The following is a 21,595-nucleotide window of genomic DNA, read 5'->3' as shown; positions in this document are numbered from 1 at the left end:
TTTTCCATTTCACTGAATCTATTTCAAGGAGTTTTCTTCAGATAATTTCTATGCTTCCTTTTCAAAATCCTCCTACAAAGTTCTTGTTCCCTTTTCTTTTCCCAAACTTTCCCCAAAGTTCTTGTTTAAGATCCTCTTTGAATTTTTCCAAGAGAGCCTTGTGAGATGGGGATAAACTCATATGATGTTTTGGGGCTTCATCTGGAGATGATTTGCTTTTAGTGTCCTTAGGGTTTGAAATCTGTTCTTCTCTTCCCCCATAAAAATGATCTATGATCGGAGTTCTTTTTGCTTTTTTTGCTCACTTTTTAAAAAAAAAGATTGAGGTCTGCTTTTAGGGCAAAGGAGAAATTGTCCAAGCTTCCTCTACAGGCATTCAGGAGCTCACTATTTCCCTTTTATATTTGTGTTGGATGTCTTACAGCTAATCTGCTGGTCTACTGGCTTGCAACCAGGGCAGAGTAACCAACACTGCTGTAGATTCTTCCCACTATGTTCCCCTACAGCGGGGCCCACACCACCCTAGGTTTCTGCATTGTACCTGTGCTCAGCTACCTCTGTGCTCAAATGAAACAGACCTTTTAAGTTCTTCAAAAATATCTTCTACTGGAAATTTATTATACTCCAAATATTTGTGAGTTCTGACACTCCAAAAGCAGTTCAGGGGCTTGATATGGTGTTGATATGAGGGACATCAAGGAGAGAGCTCAGATAAAAACGTGTCTTCTCTCCACCATCTTGGCTCTGCCCCCATCATTCCTTACAGCACAATACTATTCCAATATAATCATATAATACAATGTGTTCAAATAATCCTTAACTGATGATCATTTCAATTTCCAAATCTAAACGAGCTACTATAAATATTTTTTGGTACATATAGGTCCTAAAAAACTAAAACATCTTGTTCCTAGGCCTAGGGTAAAGGTGGAGGATCTATATTGGAAAAATAAATAGGGGGGACACAACTCATAATTCTTTAGATTTAGTAAAGAATTCCTTAGGTCTACAAAGGGTATCAGGGAAGGAGAATTATGGGAATATGGAAGGGCTACAGAGCTTATGAGAAGTTGAGATATCAGGCAGAAAGTTCATAAATCAGGTTATATAGTCTGGAATGTCTTCCAGCTGATTAGGGGGTTCATATTTCTCCACAAAGTTAGGAAATAAAAGCTTAGCTACAGTGTGGAAGACCAACCAATTTCTCTTTAATTTTTCTACAACTTTTCTTAGTTGTAATTTGTTTCTCTTTGTTTTGTGGGATTTGTCCACAGAATCAGTTTTTCACATAGAAGCCCCTATTTTAGATTCAAAGGTAAGTATCTATTAGTGTCACAAATAATTAGCAAATGTTGTTGTTGCTTAACTACATAGCTGACTTACATGATCTATTGTTTGAATATAGCCTTTCTTGGGACACAGACTGCTCACTCCCTTTCCCTAGTTCCTTCTAGTGCTTCCCCAGTTTAGTGGTTTGAATTATAAAAGGACATACATCCTAGAAATTAAATAAGGTTGTCAGAAATGGTTCCTTTAGATCAAACTATCTGAACTTCTTTTGGTTCTTGGCTGCAGAAGAAGAGTTATGTTTTATATTCTTTTATTATTATAACTTCAATTGTGGTTTGAATTAGATTTGTAGTTTCCTACTGCCTATTGCATTGGATGGTAAAAAAAAAAAAAAAAAATTGAACCTCTTGAAATAAATCAAATCTAGGCTTAATCCAGAATATTTGTTTTTCTTCTTTTGAAATTAAGTTATATTTTTAATAGAAATATATTTTTCTCCCTCCTACATCTCTATTTCATTCAAAAAATAAAAGAGAAACTTGTTATAACATTATTATTCAAGGAAAATCTTTAGTTAATGTCCAAAAATATGTGTGAAAATTTCCCAAGTTCATCACCTTTGTCAGAAGGTACATAACATGCTTTATTATCCATTCTTTCAAAATGTTCATTAAATTGAAGGGAGTTGTTTCAAGCTTTAAAAATTGTACATGTCAGACTGGCTAAGATAACAGGAAAAGATAATGACAAATATTGGAGGGGATGTGGGAAAACTTGGACACTAATACATCATTGGTGGAGTTGTGAACTGATCCAACCCTTCTGGAAAGCAATTTGGAACTATGCCCAAAGGGCTATAAAACTATGCATACCCTTTGATCCAGCAGTATCTTTACAGAGTCTGTATCCCAAAGATAAGAACATGTCCAAAAATGTTTGTAGCAGCCTTTTTTGTAGTGGCAAGGAACTGGAAATTGAGTGGATGCCCATCAGTTGAGGAATGGCTAAATAAGTTATAGTATATGAATGTAAGTTATATATATGAATATAATGAATGTTCTTATAGAACAAGTAATGAGCAGGCTGATTTCAGAAAGACAGATGACCTGATGCTAAGAAAAGTTAGTTAGATGACAATAGAGAATAGATGACTATATTAAGAAAACACTGTACAAAATAACAAGAAAAGTGTGTGATCATCAATTGTGATGGACTTGACTCTTTTCAACAATGAAGTGATTCAAGGTAGTTCTAATAAAGTTGTGATGGAAAAAGCCATTTGCATCTAGAGAGAGAATGATGGAGACCGAATATGGATCAAAGCATAGTATTTTCACTTTTTGATTTTTTTCCTCTCATTTTCCCCTCTTTTGATATTTTTGTTGTGCAGCATAATGAAAATGGAAATATGTTTAGAATTGCACATGTTTAATCTATAGTGGATTGCGTGCTGTCTAGTGTAGAAGAGAAGAGAAGGAGAAAAAGTTGAACACAAGGCTTTGCAAAGGTAAGGGTTGAAAATTATCTTTACATGTATTTGGAAAAATAAAAAGCTATTATAAAAATTTTCTTTAAAGTGTTGTTATAGTATAAAGTGTTCTCTTGATTCTGCTCATTTTATTCTTTGTCAGTTTATACAAGTCTTCAAAATTGTTCTTATATTGATGGTGTAATACTAATGGTTCTTCCAGTTTTGCTCACTTCACTCTGGCTAAGTTCCTGCAAGTCTTCCCACGTCTTTGAAATGATCTATTTCTTCGTTGCTTACAACACAATTTATTCCATTACAATTTATTCCACTGTATTTGTATACCACAATTTGTTCACCACTCTGCAATTGATACATTTCCCTAGTTTCCAGATTATTTTTGTCAACACACACACACACACACACACACACACACACACACACACACACACGATTATACATACAACCTTCTCTTCTTTGATCTCTTTGGGATATAAGCCTAGAAGTGATATACCTTGGTCAAAAGGCATGTACTGTTTAACTTTTTGCGTAAAATCTCACAATATTTGGTTGCACCTTGAGCTAAGACATTTTGTCATTGCTGTTGTTTTGGTTTTTGTAATTGTCTTCCAGGTAAATAATCTTTTAATTGGAGAAAGTTGTTGTAGAAGAAAGGGAACCCTGGCTGGCTGGCTTGAAATAATTCTCTGACACTCTAAACAGTGGCAAAAACTTTGTTTAGAATACATAGTGATTTCCTTTTTTGGAATAAGGAGACAATTTCTACAAATCCAATAGAATTATTAATACATATATTAGAAGATAAAAAAGAAGCCCATTTTGGCTTCTTTTGTAATCTATAGAAGAGCTATATTGCCAATGCCCCCTAATGGCTTCAAGTCATAGCTGTAGGTCTTCATAACCAGCCCAATAAACAAAGATAGGAAGATTAATTATTGAAGTTTCAATATGATATTAAAGCAATTTCAATTACTATTTGGATAAAGAAAGATGTCCACATATACAGGCGTTCTAGAAATAATGAAAGAAGGCATGGCATCCATTGACCTACGATGTCCATGTAAGGCAAACAGAGGACAAGGATATTCTCTCCCGTTCTGAACTTAGGGTGTGTTTTTTTTTTTTTTTTAAACTGGATGTGTAAGAAGATGGTTGATAAACAGCCTACAAAGGTTTCAGTGAAATTACATCATTACATCTGAGATCAAGTTTGCAAAAGTTTTTCTGCCCTACAAAATTCAAAATATCCCTAAAAGTCCATACTCCACTTATGCATTTGATGTCACACAAATCTTTGTGTCCAGATTTGAAGGTCTACTGGAATGAATTCCAATAGGCCAACATTCACATAAAGCTCAGACTATTTTAACTGAAAGACTCTGGGGGGACTGGAAGTCATATATCTGAGTTACTATAGTATGGAAAGGGAGGGACCATTAAATACATAAAAATGTTATTGCTAGGTCCTGGCAGCCAAATCACAATTATACCACAGGACATTCAATGGGACAATCAACCAGTTGTGATGCTGATTAGAGGAAGTAATATTGAAGTTATGGATATTTTGAGTCCTTGGGAGTCTATACTTGTGCAAGTACTTTTAAAAGCTCCTGTGCCGATTATTGTGGGTGACACTAAATGGAAACCTTCCAAATAGCCTGAACCATCTCTTATATTTAATATTAAACAATGTCAAGTCCAAGGAAGAGGGATGAGTAAAAGACTGCCTCCATAATAATGATGAAGGAAATCTGAAATACTTATATGAAATCATATAACCCTTTGTAGCCAGTGAAGGAGGAGAATTGGCACCTTGGAGCAGAATAAAGTAGTTGTGTCAATTATTATAGCTGTTCTTAATGTCATTCATATGGTTCCAAGTGAAAGATATGAGGTTACTGATCTCACTAATACTTTTCTCTATCCCTGTGGAAGAGTCTGCTTTTATTCACCCTTCCCCAGGATTATAATTCCCCTTCTTACTGTCACAGTTTGATGGGCAGAGAGCTAAATAAGGTCTACTTCCTGAGGTCATAGATGTCCATCATAATATCAAAAATATAATTACGACTGGACCAGTGTCGTTAAGGACACAGTGACAGAAGCATGAGATCAGATATTGGTTATGTGAAATACAAAGGATAGGAGATCAGCCCAAAGAAAACTCAAAGTTCAATCCATTCAGTCATTTATTTATTCATGCATTAATTAATCTATTTATGTTAGGGATGGGGAGAACACAGGAGATTCTAGATATAGACTATAAGCCACTGGTACTTGCTCCTCCATAAACTAATTAGGAAGCTAAAGCAATCAATTGGCTTTAGAGATCCCATGGTTGTTGGAATCTTTACAAACTGCTAACTCATTAGAGTTGATAGATTATTGATCTGATATTACAAGAAGATGTTTTGGTCCAGAACCTGAAACAAGGTACTAAGTAGGACTAATTAATACAAGGCTTGTGTTTACACCTTTACTCATTGGAGTTCACAAGTATGCCAGCTTCACAAAGTAAACTTTGTAACTTTGTGAATTCACACCTCCCTTGAAGCTCTTAGGGCCAGAGAGAACTATGGGAGAAAACCCATAATCCCTCTCTCTCGTATCCCATAATTCCTCTCTCTCATATCTCTCATATCCCACAATTTCTCTCTCTCGTATAAAAGAAACAGACAGAGGCTCTCGGACAGATTTCAGCGGAATTACATGAAGAGTGGAGCTGGATTGAAGGCTGAAGAAAGCAGAGGCAGAAGCAAAGTACAAAGCGGCAAGAGCTCTTGGAACCAAGCAGAGAGATAGGCCTCTCAATTAACCAGGCTATACTGGAGACAATAAAAGATCTGAACTTTTATCACCTGGCTGTATTTGGGGTAATTATTGATCTTCACTGATACTAAGGCTGCCTCCAGAAAACCTCCTTGAGAAACCTACCTTCTCCCAGAGAGAACTATTATTATTATATATTTTAAAGAAGAACTCCAACACATGGTCAACATCTAAATTTTTTTAAATGGCTCTTCTTTACTGAATTAATCATAAGACTGGCTTCTCTGAGTGGGGACTGGAATAGGCTATCAACTTGAAAGATTCAAAACTGCCCAACAGTCTCTCCATTTAGGCCTGTATGATCCTGTGGGGCCTCAGTTCTTGGCAATTTCTGTTCATAAGGATCAGGACTAGTGAAGTCTTTGAGAGGTATCAGGATTGGCAGATTTACCACAGTAAACTCCTTGAAGTATGCATTTATTACACTATATATTGAAGAAATACTTGTTTTTATGTCAACTGATCTAGATCTCTACTAAAAGGAAAACATAGGACTACATGATTGTACTTCATCCAATATTACCCATCATGAGTTGAATGATGAAAGATAGTTCCTTCATCAAAGTAGGACACAAGAGGCTTCCGTTGTCAAATGGAAAAAGTACAAAAATCATGTTTGTCACCTTTTTTTTTTTTTCCCATTGGTGAATTCTTCCTGAGTCCTGCATTTTGAGAAAAGGTCAAAGTTCAGCCACCCTTTAATCCCTTCCAAGATTCAATACCTGGGACCTTACTACTTAGCACTATGCCTGATACAGTTTAAGCACTTCAATTAACTCATTAAATTATAATGCTCTTTACAGCAAATAGACAAAGATGATTTGGAGAAATGTAAATTGTTGAAAGTGCATGTTTCTTTGTTTTGTCTTTCTTGGATCCTGACAACAAAATGAAATTTTAAAGTTTTTCCACCAATATTCTATAAGGGTTTGTAGTTGTAGTGGGAACTTGGAAAAGGAGTAGGAAAAACTAGTTTTTCACCATCTTTGCACTTTCTGATGATTGCTATTCCCAGAAAGGTATGGAGTTTAAAGCTAATTTCTTATTCTTTCTTCTCAGCTGCTTACCTGCTTTCTCAGGACTATGTGACATCCAAGGAATGTTCGCTTCTGATAAAGTTCACAAGAACAGAAGAAAATGAGGTTACATTCATAGAATCACAGCAGGTCAGAGCTAGAGAAATCTTAGAGATTATCCAGGTAAATCCCCGTATTTTATAGATAAGGGGAGGAAGAGAGGGAGAGGAAGAGGGAGAGGAAGAAGGAAGGAGAGAGGGAGATGGAGAGGGAGAGACAGACAGAGGGAAAGGGAGAGAGAGAGGGAGAGGGAGAAAGGGAGAAAAGAGTTTTATCCTCAAATTTAAATCTATGAGACTGACCCTAGGCTCAGTTTCCATGGCAAATCACTTACTAATTCTGTGATTTTGGGCAAATCTTTAGGAACCTGTGGCTCTGAGAAGTTATAAGCAACACTTGAACTTTAACTGTTATTTTAAGGAAGGAATTTTGGAAATTGTAAAGCTGTTATTAGCTTGGAATTGTAAATCTATTTTCTGAAACTTTAAGATAAATCAAACATTTTGAATAAATCATAAACTTTTATAATATATGTTTGGACATCAAGGCATTTAAAAAATTGAAAATTTGAGACACAACCTCTTGTTTCTGGAAGAAATGGGTTACAAGTTTGAAATCTGATCCTGGAGCCTAAACTATCCTGAGTTAACTTAGGTGAAACCTAAACCATTACCTCTGCTTCCCAAGAATGTTATTTTTCACCCTCTTAGAAATCCTCAACCTCCTCACTCATACACCCCTAACCCTTGATCTAGGAAATTTAGTCAATACTAGCACTGCTTCTGGGAGAAAAAAAAAAGTCATGACAATCCATTGCTCTATAGTTCTATTCAAAATCTCCAACACTCCTCAGACCAAAATTCTCTTCCATGGTTACTATTTCCCTACATGTGTTTTCTCCCCATTAGAAAGTAATCTTTTTAAGGCCAGAGATGATAACTTTGTACATGTATCTCTATTGCCTAGCATAGTGCCTGATATATATAAAGTGAAATGTTTTTCATCTATCTATTCAAAGCAATTTTAGTTGCTTTCAAAGTTAGTAATGAAAACTGATTTTTAAGTCTTATTTTACCCAATAATTAAGGGAAATTTAAACTAATAATTTTACCTACAGGATAATTCTAGTTATCTAGTTATTTAGAAGCCATAAGATTTTTTTTTTAATGGACAAAACATACTAACAACTGTTTTAGAAGTTCTTAGGTTCTAGTCCTGTTTTCAAATGATAAAATTTTTCTAATGTTTTATTTTTTCAAACTCTGTAGCTATTTCTTTATATATATAGTCTATGTAAATAGTCTAATTTGGATGATGCAGAATTCTTTTTGTATTCTGAATAGTTGCTGACCCATTTTCCATATTTGACACATAAGAATCAGGTTTGGTTCACTCTGATCCTACACAAATCAAATGATCCTTTGATTAGAAGAATAAAGCTAATACTGATTCAAAGGGAATAATTTAAGAATAGCCAATGAGTCCAAATCCAAGAATAAAAGGACCCAGTGAATAACACATTCACTAGTAAGTTAAGGGAGAGAAGGGAAAGGCATTAATGAATAAAAAAAAATACTTCTCTGACATCCCAAAAATGGTAGATATGAATAACAGCTGAAATACATAGTGAAGGCAGAATTAAACAACCAAAATATAGAGAAAGTGTTTCCAAGAAGGTTGAAACAGAAGCAGAATTTGTAATTAATAATTTTAAAGAGTAAAAAAAAATGGATTTTGAGCAAATTAAGGAAATCAAATGCAAATTAAGAAAAAAAGTATATATTTCACAGAAAATCAATCATATCAGAATTATGTTAATCTTGATCCTTCCATTTCCCTGATTTGTTTTATTTTGTTTTACATGAAAGCAACACCAATGTAGACCAATTTGTATCAACAGAAAGGGAACACATACTACTCTATAAAGTGATAGATTTAAGAGTCAGGGTATTTTTGCTGTCAAATCTCATCTTAGATACTTACTAATAAATACACAAGAGGTAATCCTGGGCAACTCATCCAGCCTCATGGATCCTCCATTTTCGCCCCAATAAGGTAATACATGTGGTACCCACCTCACAAGAGTTATGAGGTTAAAATGAATATGTTTAGCATTTTCTATGAATGCTGGGATTTTTATTTTAATCTAAAAGGATCTCCTTCTTGGGTCTCAGAACTTTATCTTAGTAATCAATTGTCATATTCTAGAAAAAAGAGGGTAGGGCAAATAAAATTTAAAAATCAGAGCAATGTGAACTGACAGAGTCCACTAATCTCAAACTCTGAAAAGAACCAAATGACCTGCTCAGCTGAGAATAAAAAACAGAAAATTCAAAATGGGTAACTTTTGGATAATTTTGATAAAAAAACAAACTAGGTCAAAAAAACAAGGACTATTTAGAGACCATGGCAAAAAAAAAAAAAATCATTTTAAAAAGCATTATGAAATAGTTGTAGGCTTCAAATGGAATGATATAAAACATTAAAATTCTCTAATGTTTTAGGACATTATAATTTGTGAAAATATTACTAAGGCTATTTATGAGTACATTTTTTATTCTGATCAAGAGAAGCTCCAAGCATTTACAGTAGATACCTGCTATTCCTATCTCACTGACTGAGCTTCAAATTGACTTCTTAAAAAAATGTTAATTTTCATCATTTTCATTTTTGGCTCATAATCTTGGGCTCTTTTTCATATGGTCAGGGTACTGTCAGCTCACTGTAAGGATTAATGTCTTTAAAAATGTCATATTCATAGAATAAAAAGTAAAAGGAGAAGTGCCTAGTTTTCTAATGCAAATGTACTGCAAAGAACAATGTGGGGAGATATTCAATCTGGTTTCCTGTTTCTACACGTAAACATTGTTTCTATATGCCTTTAGTAGAGTATTTCAAGATCTAATTTAACCTATATTACACTTTTCTCATTAAATCTTTTGAAATTAAGAATTGTTAAAATCTACTTAAAATGAATTTTCACTAATTTCCATCTCAGTAACTAATATATTGCCTTCTTTTTTTCTTCCCCTCAAATAATTCCTTTAGATTCACTAGCTTCTACCTTTAAACATACCTATAAGTTTTAAATGGCATAGTCAAGGAATTCGTAATTCTATTAGAGTATCTACCATTTCTCACTTCTTATTCTGATTATAGTATATCTCAAACCTCTGTGATTTTATCATCTTTGAAAAGTTGATATGGCTGATATGATAAATTCACTATTCTGCAGCCAACACAAAGAAAAGCTTCTCCAAATTTAGGCTGATTCTGTCACAAAAAGCATGGTCTATCACAGGGTCCCTATTCAAAGTTTTTCCAATTTAATAGGAACTGCTCAACTAACAGTTTTTTTTATTTCCCAAGGCCACCAAAATGTCAAACTGAAGCATTGGAGTAGAACTTCCCAGTGAGAGGGGGAAAAAAATTATATACATACATATATATACATATATACACACATATATATGTGTGTATGTGTGTGTGTGTGTACACACACACACAGTCATATAACCACATAGACATGTATATATACACATATATAATATATGTCATATTTTAAGACATTTTTTGAATAAGATACAGAAAAAGAGGGAGAGCGAGGTGGAAGAATATATATAAATACATAAAAAAGTCAACATAGTTGTTATCATGGTGATTTTTCTGTGATAGCAAAATATGATAAAATACCACAGGAGGCAGAAACTATAAAAATGAAGAAATAGAATTGCTCCCTCACCTGCTAAGGTACTATTAGTAATTAAAAAGTATGTTTCACTTTACCATAATGAAAGAATGAAAAAAGTTGTTAAAATATTTTCTATTTTTATAACTAATAAATATGTCAAATTTAAGCAAGTCTTTATTTGCAATTACTGTCATGCAATGTAGGAAAAAATTAACTGGTGTATTTTTTCTTTCTGTATATTTATCTTCAAAGGGTTAAATGATAAAAGGGATAAATTAATTATCTCCATCTCACAACAGCTGCATTTTTTGTGTGACATCAATGACACCGCAAAGTTCACTTTACAACCAGCTTCAGATTGAGTACTAGAAATCTTTCAAAAGACTCAATGGCAGCACATTTACAAATATACTATTTATAATGAATGCAATTAATACAGAATGACTTATAAAAAAAAGGCAAGGCAATTTTTATATAGACATAACAATCAACAGTACAAGTAAGAATAAAAGTACATTTTTTATGGGCTGTTTACACTTTGTTTAACTTTTAACCACAACTGAATGTGGCCCAGTATTTTCCACATTCTTAAGTTCTGTGCAGTCCTGGTTAAGACCTACACATCAGAAGATGCATTGATCTTTGCTGGAATAAACCCCCAAAAGATTTTAGATATTGTTTGTAGATATTATCATGTTTGTGCCTTGTAAATTTGTCATATTGTGCAAATGACTGCCAACTGTATATCTTAATTAAAATCAAGTTTTGACATGCATATTTAAAGATATAACCGAGGGTCATTACTGACTATACACAAATACTTTGCTGCGTTCAAGTTGTTGAACTGCTACAAGGAGACTTTGTAATTGGTGATATGTTAAAAAATTGCATCAATATTCAAGGTCAGAGTAACTCAAGACAATTAAGATTATTTGATAACATGTTTTAGAATTTCTGTAATTAAAATTTATACTGAAAAAAGTAGGTTCAGGAGTAAACTAAAACACTCCTCTTTATGTTGTATTTTTAAATAATACAAAATGAGGTTGGTGGGAAGATCATATTTAAGTGCTTACCAGATGAAAAAAGTATTCCCCAAAATCATTAGAAGAAAATAATATATATGGCTGATGCAAATGCTACTGATATATTTAGCTTTCAAAATCTGAACATGCTAATCTATATAACACCAGCAAAGGCCGTAAGTAGACAAGACAGCACAGAAACCTAAAGGACATTCACTGAAGCACCACCTATCCTACCATAAAACTTTCAAAACTGAATCATTTTTTAGGTTTCCCCGAACATGTAACATGCTAAAAAATTGTCACTCACATAATCCTATTATCCAATCAATATCAGGATCATTCTTCACAGAATAATCTGAGGCAGCATGGTGTGGTATAAAGAGCCCTGGACTTGTCATTAGACCTGGGATTGAGTTTTGGCTCTGACACTTACTAGCTGTTTGATCCTTGGGAAACTACCTAATCTAAGTTTTAATTTCCTCTTCTCTAAAGGGTGGCAATACTTGCCATTATCTACTTAACTCATAGGATTGTTGTGAAGAAATTACTTTGAAAACCTTAAAATGCTTTATATACAAATGTGAGCTGTTATTATTATTAATGATATAGTTATGCCCAAGCTTTTAAAATTATTCTTCCTCACCCTACAGTAGGAAGGAGAAGGGAAAATGCCTTTCTTTCCTTCCAATCCACCACTATTGTCCTACACTGAGATATGTTTTGGTTATAATTGATTTGTTCAGATTAATTTCACTTACTTGGATATAAGATATGTATGTGAGATAACACTAACATTAAGAAAAAGTTTTTCTTTTTTGTTCTTGGGTACCAGTCACTCATTTAATTAAATTTGAAATCCACAAAATTCACTCATATATGTATGTCCATGTGTCTATACATACACACACTATATTTCCTATTTATTTTTCAAAAATTTTTAATAATTTATTTCCCTTTCCTAATTATTGTGGTCAAGTTCACACTATATCAAATTTATACTAATTCACTACTACTGATTTTATTACCCATTACATACTCCTGATAATATCCTATAAATTTTAGCTCTTAAGGTTATGCCTTTGAATTCCAGATGAACACCAAGCTTTTCTTACATTCATAACACAAAGATTCTTCCATTACTAAAGATTGTTATACTTTTTAATTTCTACTAATTGACTCCAGAAGAATTATCTGTCATAAGATCAGAGCAATATTAAAATGGAAAGTTATAACTAATATATCTTACTACTAATTCTAGTAGAAAGAAATATTTTATCTTATTTTGCCTAGCGATATAATTTCCTTTTCTTGCTTATTTTAAATTGTATTGTTTGCCTCTCCATTGTGAAACTGATCATGAACTATTTGCACAGATAAGCAAAAGTAGTCTGCCAGCTGAAATTTGGCACAATACATACACTTAAAACCAAAGGGATCCACAAAACATAATGGAGAATTTTAAAAACTAAGTACATTTTGCCACAGAGTACTTTATCCATTTTAACTGATTCAAAATACATAGTAATATAAATCAAACATATGCAAGTGAACTATTAAAGCTCATTTCAATTACAGTACCCAACTTTTAATATTACAATTACAAAAATGCATTTTATGCATATTTTTCTTCCTAGAGTTTCTATTACATATTGTTGTTGTTGTTGTTGTTTTTAATTCTTTATTTCCACAAAACTTTTTTGTATTTCCCCTTTTTACTGTAGGAAATAACCACTTGGGAGACAGACAGATATACCCATACACCAACCCCTTACCCCTCCACCCCCACCCAACACCTCCTCAAAGAGTTAAGTAGCATTGCCATTTAGCTACCATACATTAAAAGAAGGAAAATATTCAAAAAGGATCTTTTATACCATAGTCTTTTTCTACATTTTTTTGTTTTATTTACTCACAGGATAATGGAGAGACTGGTCATATTTTCTTTAAAAGAAAGCAGCAAGCATGTTATTTTAGGTAAACCAACTACTCAACCTATTGCAATTTCAGGAAGAGGGTCAATTCTGATCATTTTAGCAAAACACCTTAGAAAGGTAAAAATTCAGATCAAGCTATTTACATATGAAACATCTTGTTTAACGAGCATAGCCCAATTAAAGTTCATGCTTGTTTCTGGCTTGTAGAGGCAAAGAAATCTATGTGCTGTTTTACAAAGAGGCAGCCATTAGAAAACTGATTTATGCTCATTAAAAGTCTTTACAATGGCCCCTCATTTTCTCTTTTTCAAGTAGCTTTAGTACTACAATAAAATGGCTTTATCTTTGCCCCATTGTAATAGATTAATATATTAAGTAGACATTCCTCATATTAAAGCATAGGAAACTTATAATTTAAGAGATATGGGGCATCTATTTCCATTTTAAAGAGTTATAATGATCACAAATCTTTTCAATTATTTTCCAAAAAAATAGATTATGGTCTTTAAAATTCAATTTTCAGCATTTTCATATTTTAATGCATTTAAGTTGTGGGGGGCAGATTCTAAGAGTTAGAGCAGTAATAACATAATTCTTTATAAAACAAAATTTGAACTGAAAAGCCACAACAGATGGAAAAAGAGAAAAAAAAGATATTACCTGGTACAATCCAGTGATATCCACAATAGTTTTTACAGCACATATAATATTCTATATCTCCATCTGCCTTCTATTTTAACATTCTTCTTTATGAAAATGTCACATAAAATAAGAAGAGTGATTCTAGCCTAAGGCAGTACAATCCTTAACTGTACTGAGTTTTGAGGGGGGCGGTGGGGAGGGACAAACAAACAATACCACCTTACTCATCCATCCCAATAATTGATAAGATTTTTTTCAAAATATACAAATCCCACTTAAATGGCAAAAAATAGCAATTGACAATTTATATCTACTACAATGGGGATGTAACTGGAATGTAACTGCCCTTTGAGTATCAATGTTAATGAAAATAATTTATACTGGCACTACAAAAAGAACAGTACTATAGGAAATGTGTGCCACTTAGACAACACTGTTAGCCTTAATGAAATATGAAAAAAGAAAAGATATCAGAGAATACATGCACAACTTACAGTATTTCCACTGAGCTATCAACAGCTTCTTTGCACAACTCAATATGTGCCTCTTGAGTAACTACTGAGGAAAAGGGTAAAGTTATAATGAATGATACATGATACTGAACTGAATTCTTTGAAGCAAGTACCCCAAATACAGGGAAAAGTGCATTTAGTTCAGCAGCAACATAGCACAGTGTGAAGATATTGTGCTTGGATGCAGAAATTCCAGGATTGAATGATGTACAAGGCAAGTCAAGATATAAAACCAGAGTACATGTTAAATAACCCTAAAACTTACATATATTGCAGTGTTTAAAAAGAAAGAGACATTCAATTCATTCATTGTACATGGATGGGGAGAAATCCTCAACATTACTTGATGTCATTAAGGTCATAATAAATACACATCTATATAGGATTGTATATTTATACATAAAGTGTGTGTGGATGAGATTTTCTTGCCAATCAAACTGAATTAGATTTTGTCTAACTGCAACTTCCCAAAACAATAACTGCTTTTCACTGAACCAATTCTGTATTTCTTCCCCCAATCTGTGCTAGAAAAGATGTCATGTCCCCTTTATTTTCCCCCAACCCTCCTCAAAGGCTCAGTTCAGATATGTTTTGCCTCACAAATGATAATTCAGAGAAGTATAATTACAAGAATTCAAGCATTTTGGCTGCATCTTTTCAGTTTACCAGTTATTTCATTGAGCATATCTTTTTGTATATAAACTAGATGATACAAATTCTTCAGCAGAAGCATATAAATTCTAGTTATGATTGATTAAAACAGAGCAAATCAAAACAAATAAAAAAATCCAGTGATTTACTCTGACTGTAAACAATATATAAAAAACCATTTGTTTCAAATCTCAAAATAAGTTAAAGAAAAATTCTATCTTTAGGGTGTATGACATTATAGAGTTCTGACAAGGAGAAGGGAAAAACGAATATGAAAAGTTGCAACAAATATTTGTACATTATTTTTCCTAATAGAAAGTCTATCTAACAATACTACTTTTGTCCCTTAAATTTAAGAATTTTTTAATTTGTTGGCAAATGTATTAAGTGAACTGGTATTACATATGACTCAATAGACAAAAATCCATCAAATTCAGCAAAGAAAACTCAAACAAGCATTTTATACAGAATAAAAAAAATCTAAATGGCTATGATTCCTCTATTAGCAGAAACACATAACGCAGTCTTAATAAATCTGCCATATATATATCAATATCTACAAACAGAGATACAGATATAGATATGAGACAACATTAATGCAGTTTATATTTTGTACAGTGTTCGGGACAACTGATTTGCATCAGACCATGGCACGATATGGACCTTGCATCTTTAGAAATTGAATGATGAAAGATGGTCCTCCTGCAACAATCTGAGGTGGAAGGTGACTGAGTGGACAGTTCTCGATACTCATGATTGACAGTTTGCTGCAAAGAGCCAACTCAAAAGGAAGGCCATGAAGATTAGGGTTGTCATTCAAATATAGTTCTTCTAGGTTCTCCAGTGTACCTGAATAAATAAAATTAATAAATAATTTACAAAATGCATAGTAAACAGGAGATACTTAATAGAGATAATTGTTGTTGAAAGTTTGCTTCTGTCTGTGCATTCATTCCTCCTCCCAGCTTCTTTTAAGGATGTTCCTAGTCTTCCAACAGTATAATTGTCCAACAGCTTCTCAAAGCTATCTCTCACAATTTCTTATGTAATGATTTGGTCAGTTAAAAAATGTTCACAAACTTTGTCCAAGTATTAAGCTAGAGCACATATGGCCATAAAGCTATAATTAAGCCATTGAGTTTCAGTACATTTCTTTGGGCTATCCTGGAGATATACCACAAAAAAGTCTCTTAAGAGGTTTAAGAGGAACAAATGTCCATTACCAGAAACCTTCATGTTACCCTTCAGTTTTCTAAATTTCCAAATTTTACATTCTTTACCAAATGACATCATTTAGGGGAGAGGGGGGGATCACTAAGACATTAAGACTAAGACTACCATAAGGTAGTAGAAAAAATATCGGGTCTAGATGTACACCACTTAATAGCCAAATGACTTTCACCAAGTAACAACTTCTGTAATTCTCAATTTTGTACTCTGAAAAATGGAAACAGCACCTGCCCATCCCATTTCATGCCAGTGTTGTGAGGCTCAAATGTTAATATATAAAAATTCACTCTCAAAATAGTAAACAAGCACAAAAATAAATGCTCTTTAATAATCATCATTGTATCCCATAAGGAAAGAATTTTTTGGCTTTTAAGTCAAGAAACCTCTCCCACAAATGCTTGCCTTAAAGTAAGGGCAAATAATTCCTTTTTTAAGATTACACATAATCTCTGTCAGGAATACTAAATATTCTGAAAATATTTATTTCACAGAAAATCTTTTGTCCTTTCAAAGTACTAATACCATTAAGGATGATACAAAGAAAGTTAGCTAAATTTTGGTAATTACAACATTAATAGTTACATCAGTTTACAAATGAACATTCATATTGATGAGCTATAAATATTGCTCTTCAATATATCACCAAGTTTCTTCAGTGCAGAGTTAATGATCAGAAATTATTTCATACCAATTTCCTCAGGAAGATGGGCAAGTAGGTTCTCTCCAAGGCCAAGATGTGTGAGATTGGTAAGGTGACCAATTCCTCTGGGAAGATTATTCAATTGGTTGTTCGTTAGGACTAATTTCTGAAGAAATAATCATTTTTAAAAGGAGAGTATTACATATTTCTCCTATGGCAAAGGGATACTTTAGAACACATGTCTGTCAAATTAATAAAACACATTCTTGTAGGAGAATATTTAGAAAAAATATAACAAGACTATATATTAAACTTTTGCAAAATTGTGAATTGTTCTCATTCAAGAAAACATAAAGTAGCCACTTATTTGGAATTATTTTATAAATTAATTTTTTTGAATGGAGAGAATAAATAGGCTCCAGCTTTAAGCAACTCCTAGGGCATTTCAATGTCAAGGTCTGAAGTGATAAGCCAAGGTAGAAGCTGATTTGAATTACATAAAGAAATAAATGTGGCCTAAATATTCCTTGACTGTGAGCCAGATTCCCAGCTTTGAATGACTACAGAGGACAATGCAGGAAGCTACTGCTTGCTCAAGGAATTAAAAGAACACTTTAAGCCTTCTCATGCCAACTGACTATTTTATACTCATGCATAACCAACATCCATTCCTCACACTAGTGGGATATTTCCTAATATTACCAGGCAGGATACCAAATGGCAGCCCAAAGCTTTTGATGGTCACTAGAAGTCACCACAAGTCCTACTAGGACATTACCAGCACCAGTAGCAAAATGCTTCCCTGGATATTCTTTGACACAGAATTTGAATGCATATAAAGAGGCAATGATTCCTGTGTAGATCAATTCTCTAAGAAGTCAATCCACCAACCATCACAAATGGACCATATGTGTTCTAGGATCATAGGATTTAAACCTGGATGATCACAGGATTTAAACTTAATGCTATCTAATCCAACCATTTACAATAGGTAAGGAATCAGAAGTCCAGGAAAATCAAGTTATTTGATGAAAGCAAAACACACAGTGAGGAATAAAATTAAGATCTGATTTCATGCCTCTTGATTCAAAAATTTATACACTTTAGTTCATGTCTAACAGGCTGCACAAAATACATTTACTATAACCTTAGTGTTTATGGTCTTGTTATTTTACTTCTCATAGGGATATTGAGGTGCATTTGTTTTTTTCTTTTTCTTTGCAATTCAACTAAGGTATGATTATAGTGAAATGTTAGAGGCTATGGAATAAGTTATGATCTATATATTTTTACTTGTCCCTAACACAGTGCTCTGAACTTAGGTGTCTAGTGAATGTTAATTTGAATTAATAAGACTAGTTGGGCCCTCAGGTTTTTCATTCCTATATTCAATGATAATAAGACTGATTCAAGATACAGGCTAAATTCAAGAAAGAAAAGTTTAGCCATGGATACATAACATGGTATATAGCAAATAGAACAAATAATTATAGCAACTTCTCACCTGTAAATCTTTAAGATAAGCAATTTCATTAGGCAATGATTCTAGTTTGTTCTCTTCTAGGTCCAATTCTCTTAACTTCCGAAGGTTTCCAAGGCCATGAGGGAGCCTCTTCAGAACATTATTTGACAATATTAGAACCTAAGGAGAAATGGAGAAATAGTTTCTGCTATGTAATGCAAAGGAAAGGGAATGAATTCTAAATTATCACTGTGATTCGAATTTAATGAAGAACCTATTTTACTAAAAAAGCAGGTGGAGTAACCAATGATATCAGGTGAAGGAATCAGAAACCCAAAGCTCCCATTTATTGGATATCTTGTCAAGAAAAAATTACTTATCCTTGATGAGTCTCTATTTCTTAGTTGTAAAATATTGATGATAATAACTGGGACACTTCCTTTTCAGGGTTCCAAAAAGATAATCATGTAAAATATTTTACAAACTTTAAACTGTACAAATATCAGTTATTATTACAATCAGAATGCATTTTAAAAAAAGCATTATCCATTAAAAAAAAAAAGGTGGGAGGAAGCTATCATTTTTGTTAAATAATTTTGTATATCCCTAAAATCTTGTTTTGTGGAAAGCAATATAGCCACTTAAATGGAACAAGGCTCACCTATTTGAAGGGAAAATATTCTCAAGTTGAAATTAGTTTCCACTAAATTGCTAAAGATATCCAATGAGTTAATGATTTTATATGCCACTATGTATATTTTAAAAGAATTACCCCGTCTAGCAACTATGAAAAAAATGATTCAATTTTTAAAAAATCCTTTCAAAAGGTCATGTGGAATTAAATTATGCTAGATCAAAATGTTAATTTTCTCCTTGCAAATCTTTTGGGAGTAAATATAGCTCAATTAAAATTGAGGTAAACATTTTTACAAATTGCTTATAGTCTTCAAATTTATAAACTATTCAAGGGGTACGCATGTATTTCTTTATAGACAGGCACTAAATTTAAACTTCACTTTATATAAGTACAAGGATGAAGTCTGTTATAGTATTATAACATATTTAATTACCACCTCTGTTCAAATATAAGTTGCTATTTTAATATAAGAGTCTACAAACTGGATAATTCAGAAAATAATCTAAAAAGTTGCATTCTCTCATAGGCTCACCTCAAGAGAAACAAGTCCCGATACATCTTCAGTGATTTTTGTAATCTGATTGGTAGCTAAATTCAATTCTACCATACTGGTCCAAGTTCCATAGTCCAAGGGAAGGGCGGTTAATTGATTGTCCTAAGAAATTAGAAAATAAAGAGCATTCAAATAGAAAAACTAGGAGGGGGGGAGGAGGGGGGAAGGATGAAGGGATCACATTTTAGGATAATTTTTAAAACAAATAAAATAAAAATCTTTATATTCTTTGTTTTAAAACCCAGAGAGAATTCCCCAAAACAAATGGAAGACTTCTTAGAGATACTGATGGAAAACTATTCCCAATATATGATAGTTTGCTTTGTAAATTATAAATTAGGAATGCAACAGCATTTAGTATTTCAAAAAACGAGGTTACTGTGATGGTTTATTTGGGAAGGAAATTCATGTGCAAAAACTTAGATAGACTGAATAAATGTTCAAGTATTGGCGAGGTAATGATCTGCCAAATATAAATCCTTTTGTCAGAAATGTTCAGAGAGGTTTCTTGAGTTGAATGGGAGGCTAATACAGTTCCATTCAATTCCAAGAATCTAAATGTATACCTAAGAAATATATAAGCACAAAGGGAAAAAAAATAAATTACAACACAGAAAGAAACTAGAAATAAATCATGAATTCTTTTGATGCTGGTCAGAAGTGTTGAGTGAAAAAAAATAAGGGGAGAAGGAGAATGAAGATTAAACAAGATAAAAATGACATATACAAATGAATAAATCTCTAGTCTTTCACTTTAGAACACAATCTATAAAAGAAACTACAAATAGACTATGTTAACAGGAAAATTCAGTTTCTCTTTTAAAACAGTATCTTATTTTAAAAGTTTAAGTCTATTGATTTTTATTATTATAGCCAAACATTTTAATTCTTGACATATTAAATAATTTTGGCTTAAAAAAGGGAGGGACCAGTCTTTTTTTCATACTTTGAAACCACTTTTGAATAAAAAGCTTTGTTAATATGTGACATAATATTTTAAGGGAGATTTAAGACAAGGCTTATTATAGTTTTTAACAAAGAAAAGAGGACTCAAAAAAGCCTACTTTTTATACAGCTGTCAAACCTATTCAACATTATCATTTCTATCAAAATGTATTATTAAATTGAAAAATGAAAAGTATTACTTTGCTTCTAAGTCTCCTGCTTTATTGTAAATATTCAAAATTAGTGTCATTGTCATATATCTAAACCATTAACCAAGATTTCAAGAATGAACCTATTTTTTTTTAATAGAAACACAATATTGGAGAATATGGTAAACACACACACACACACACACACACACACAAACAAATGAGAGGAACCCAACTATGGCATTGTAACTCAACACATATCAAAAAAAGGTAATTTGTTCAAATTATATATGTGTGTATATGTTTGTGTGTGTGTATGTAATATACACACACATATATGTATGTATGTGTACATATGTGGATATGAATATACATATATACATACAAGCATGCATAGGTCTAGCTGTGTGTGAAAACAAAGGAAAAAAAAATAGTTGCATTGTTACCAGTGCCCAACGAACTACCAACAAAGATTCTCCACTTACTAGAAATTCTTACCTTCATATTCAGCTTGCTTAATACTTTTGCTCTAGAGAAAATTCCAAATGGAATTTTATTGATTCTGTTGTGTTCCATATTAAGGGAATAGATGGTGGAGAACTGAGATGGACCTCCCATTGGATATGACTGGAAGCAATTTCTAGCTAGTGTCAAACTATTCAAATTCACAAGACTTGATAGTAGACCCTGTTGAGTATGAAAAAATACAGAATCAGAATCATCAGTAAAGTAACATATTCTATCACCTGATGATACATTGCTTTCAAAGATAGGTACACTAAGAAAAAAAGTAAAAGAATTTAAATTGATAAAATAATCAGTTTTCCATTGAGGATA

The 21,595-nt window shown here is 32.8% G+C and overlaps 1 protein-coding gene and 1 long non-coding RNA gene across 2 annotated transcripts in view; one reads left to right on the top strand and one right to left on the bottom strand.

Moving 5' to 3' along the window:
* LOC127551580 (uncharacterized) overlaps window positions 1-15,859 on the top strand; it is a 34,120-nt gene extending 18,261 nt beyond the window's left edge. Inside the window, exons 2-4 of the long non-coding RNA XR_007951127.1 lie at window positions 2,681-2,797; window positions 5,449-6,807; window positions 15,761-15,859. This is a non-coding gene — a long non-coding RNA (uncharacterized LOC127551580). The remainder of the gene's footprint in view (window positions 1-2,680; window positions 2,798-5,448; window positions 6,808-15,760) is intronic.
* Window positions 8,448-21,595, bottom strand: part of SHOC2 (SHOC2 leucine rich repeat scaffold protein) — a 164,232-nt gene continuing 151,084 nt past the window's right edge. Inside the window, exons 5-9 of the mRNA XM_051981402.1 lie at window positions 21,257-21,445; window positions 19,644-19,766; window positions 18,517-18,654; window positions 17,061-17,178; window positions 8,448-15,991 (exon numbers count right to left, since the gene is read on the bottom strand). Coding sequence (XP_051837362.1) covers window positions 15,783-15,991; window positions 17,061-17,178; window positions 18,517-18,654; window positions 19,644-19,766; window positions 21,257-21,445 — 777 coding nt within the window. The 3' untranslated portion in view covers window positions 8,448-15,782. The remainder of the gene's footprint in view (window positions 15,992-17,060; window positions 17,179-18,516; window positions 18,655-19,643; window positions 19,767-21,256; window positions 21,446-21,595) is intronic.

This window comes from Antechinus flavipes, chromosome 2 (assembly GCF_016432865.1).
Source record: "Antechinus flavipes isolate AdamAnt ecotype Samford, QLD, Australia chromosome 2, AdamAnt_v2, whole genome shotgun sequence".
Taxonomy (NCBI): Eukaryota; Metazoa; Chordata; class Mammalia; order Dasyuromorphia; family Dasyuridae; genus Antechinus; species Antechinus flavipes.
Note: the sequence above shows the minus strand (reverse complement) of the source record. Positions and strands in the feature narration are given on the sequence as shown.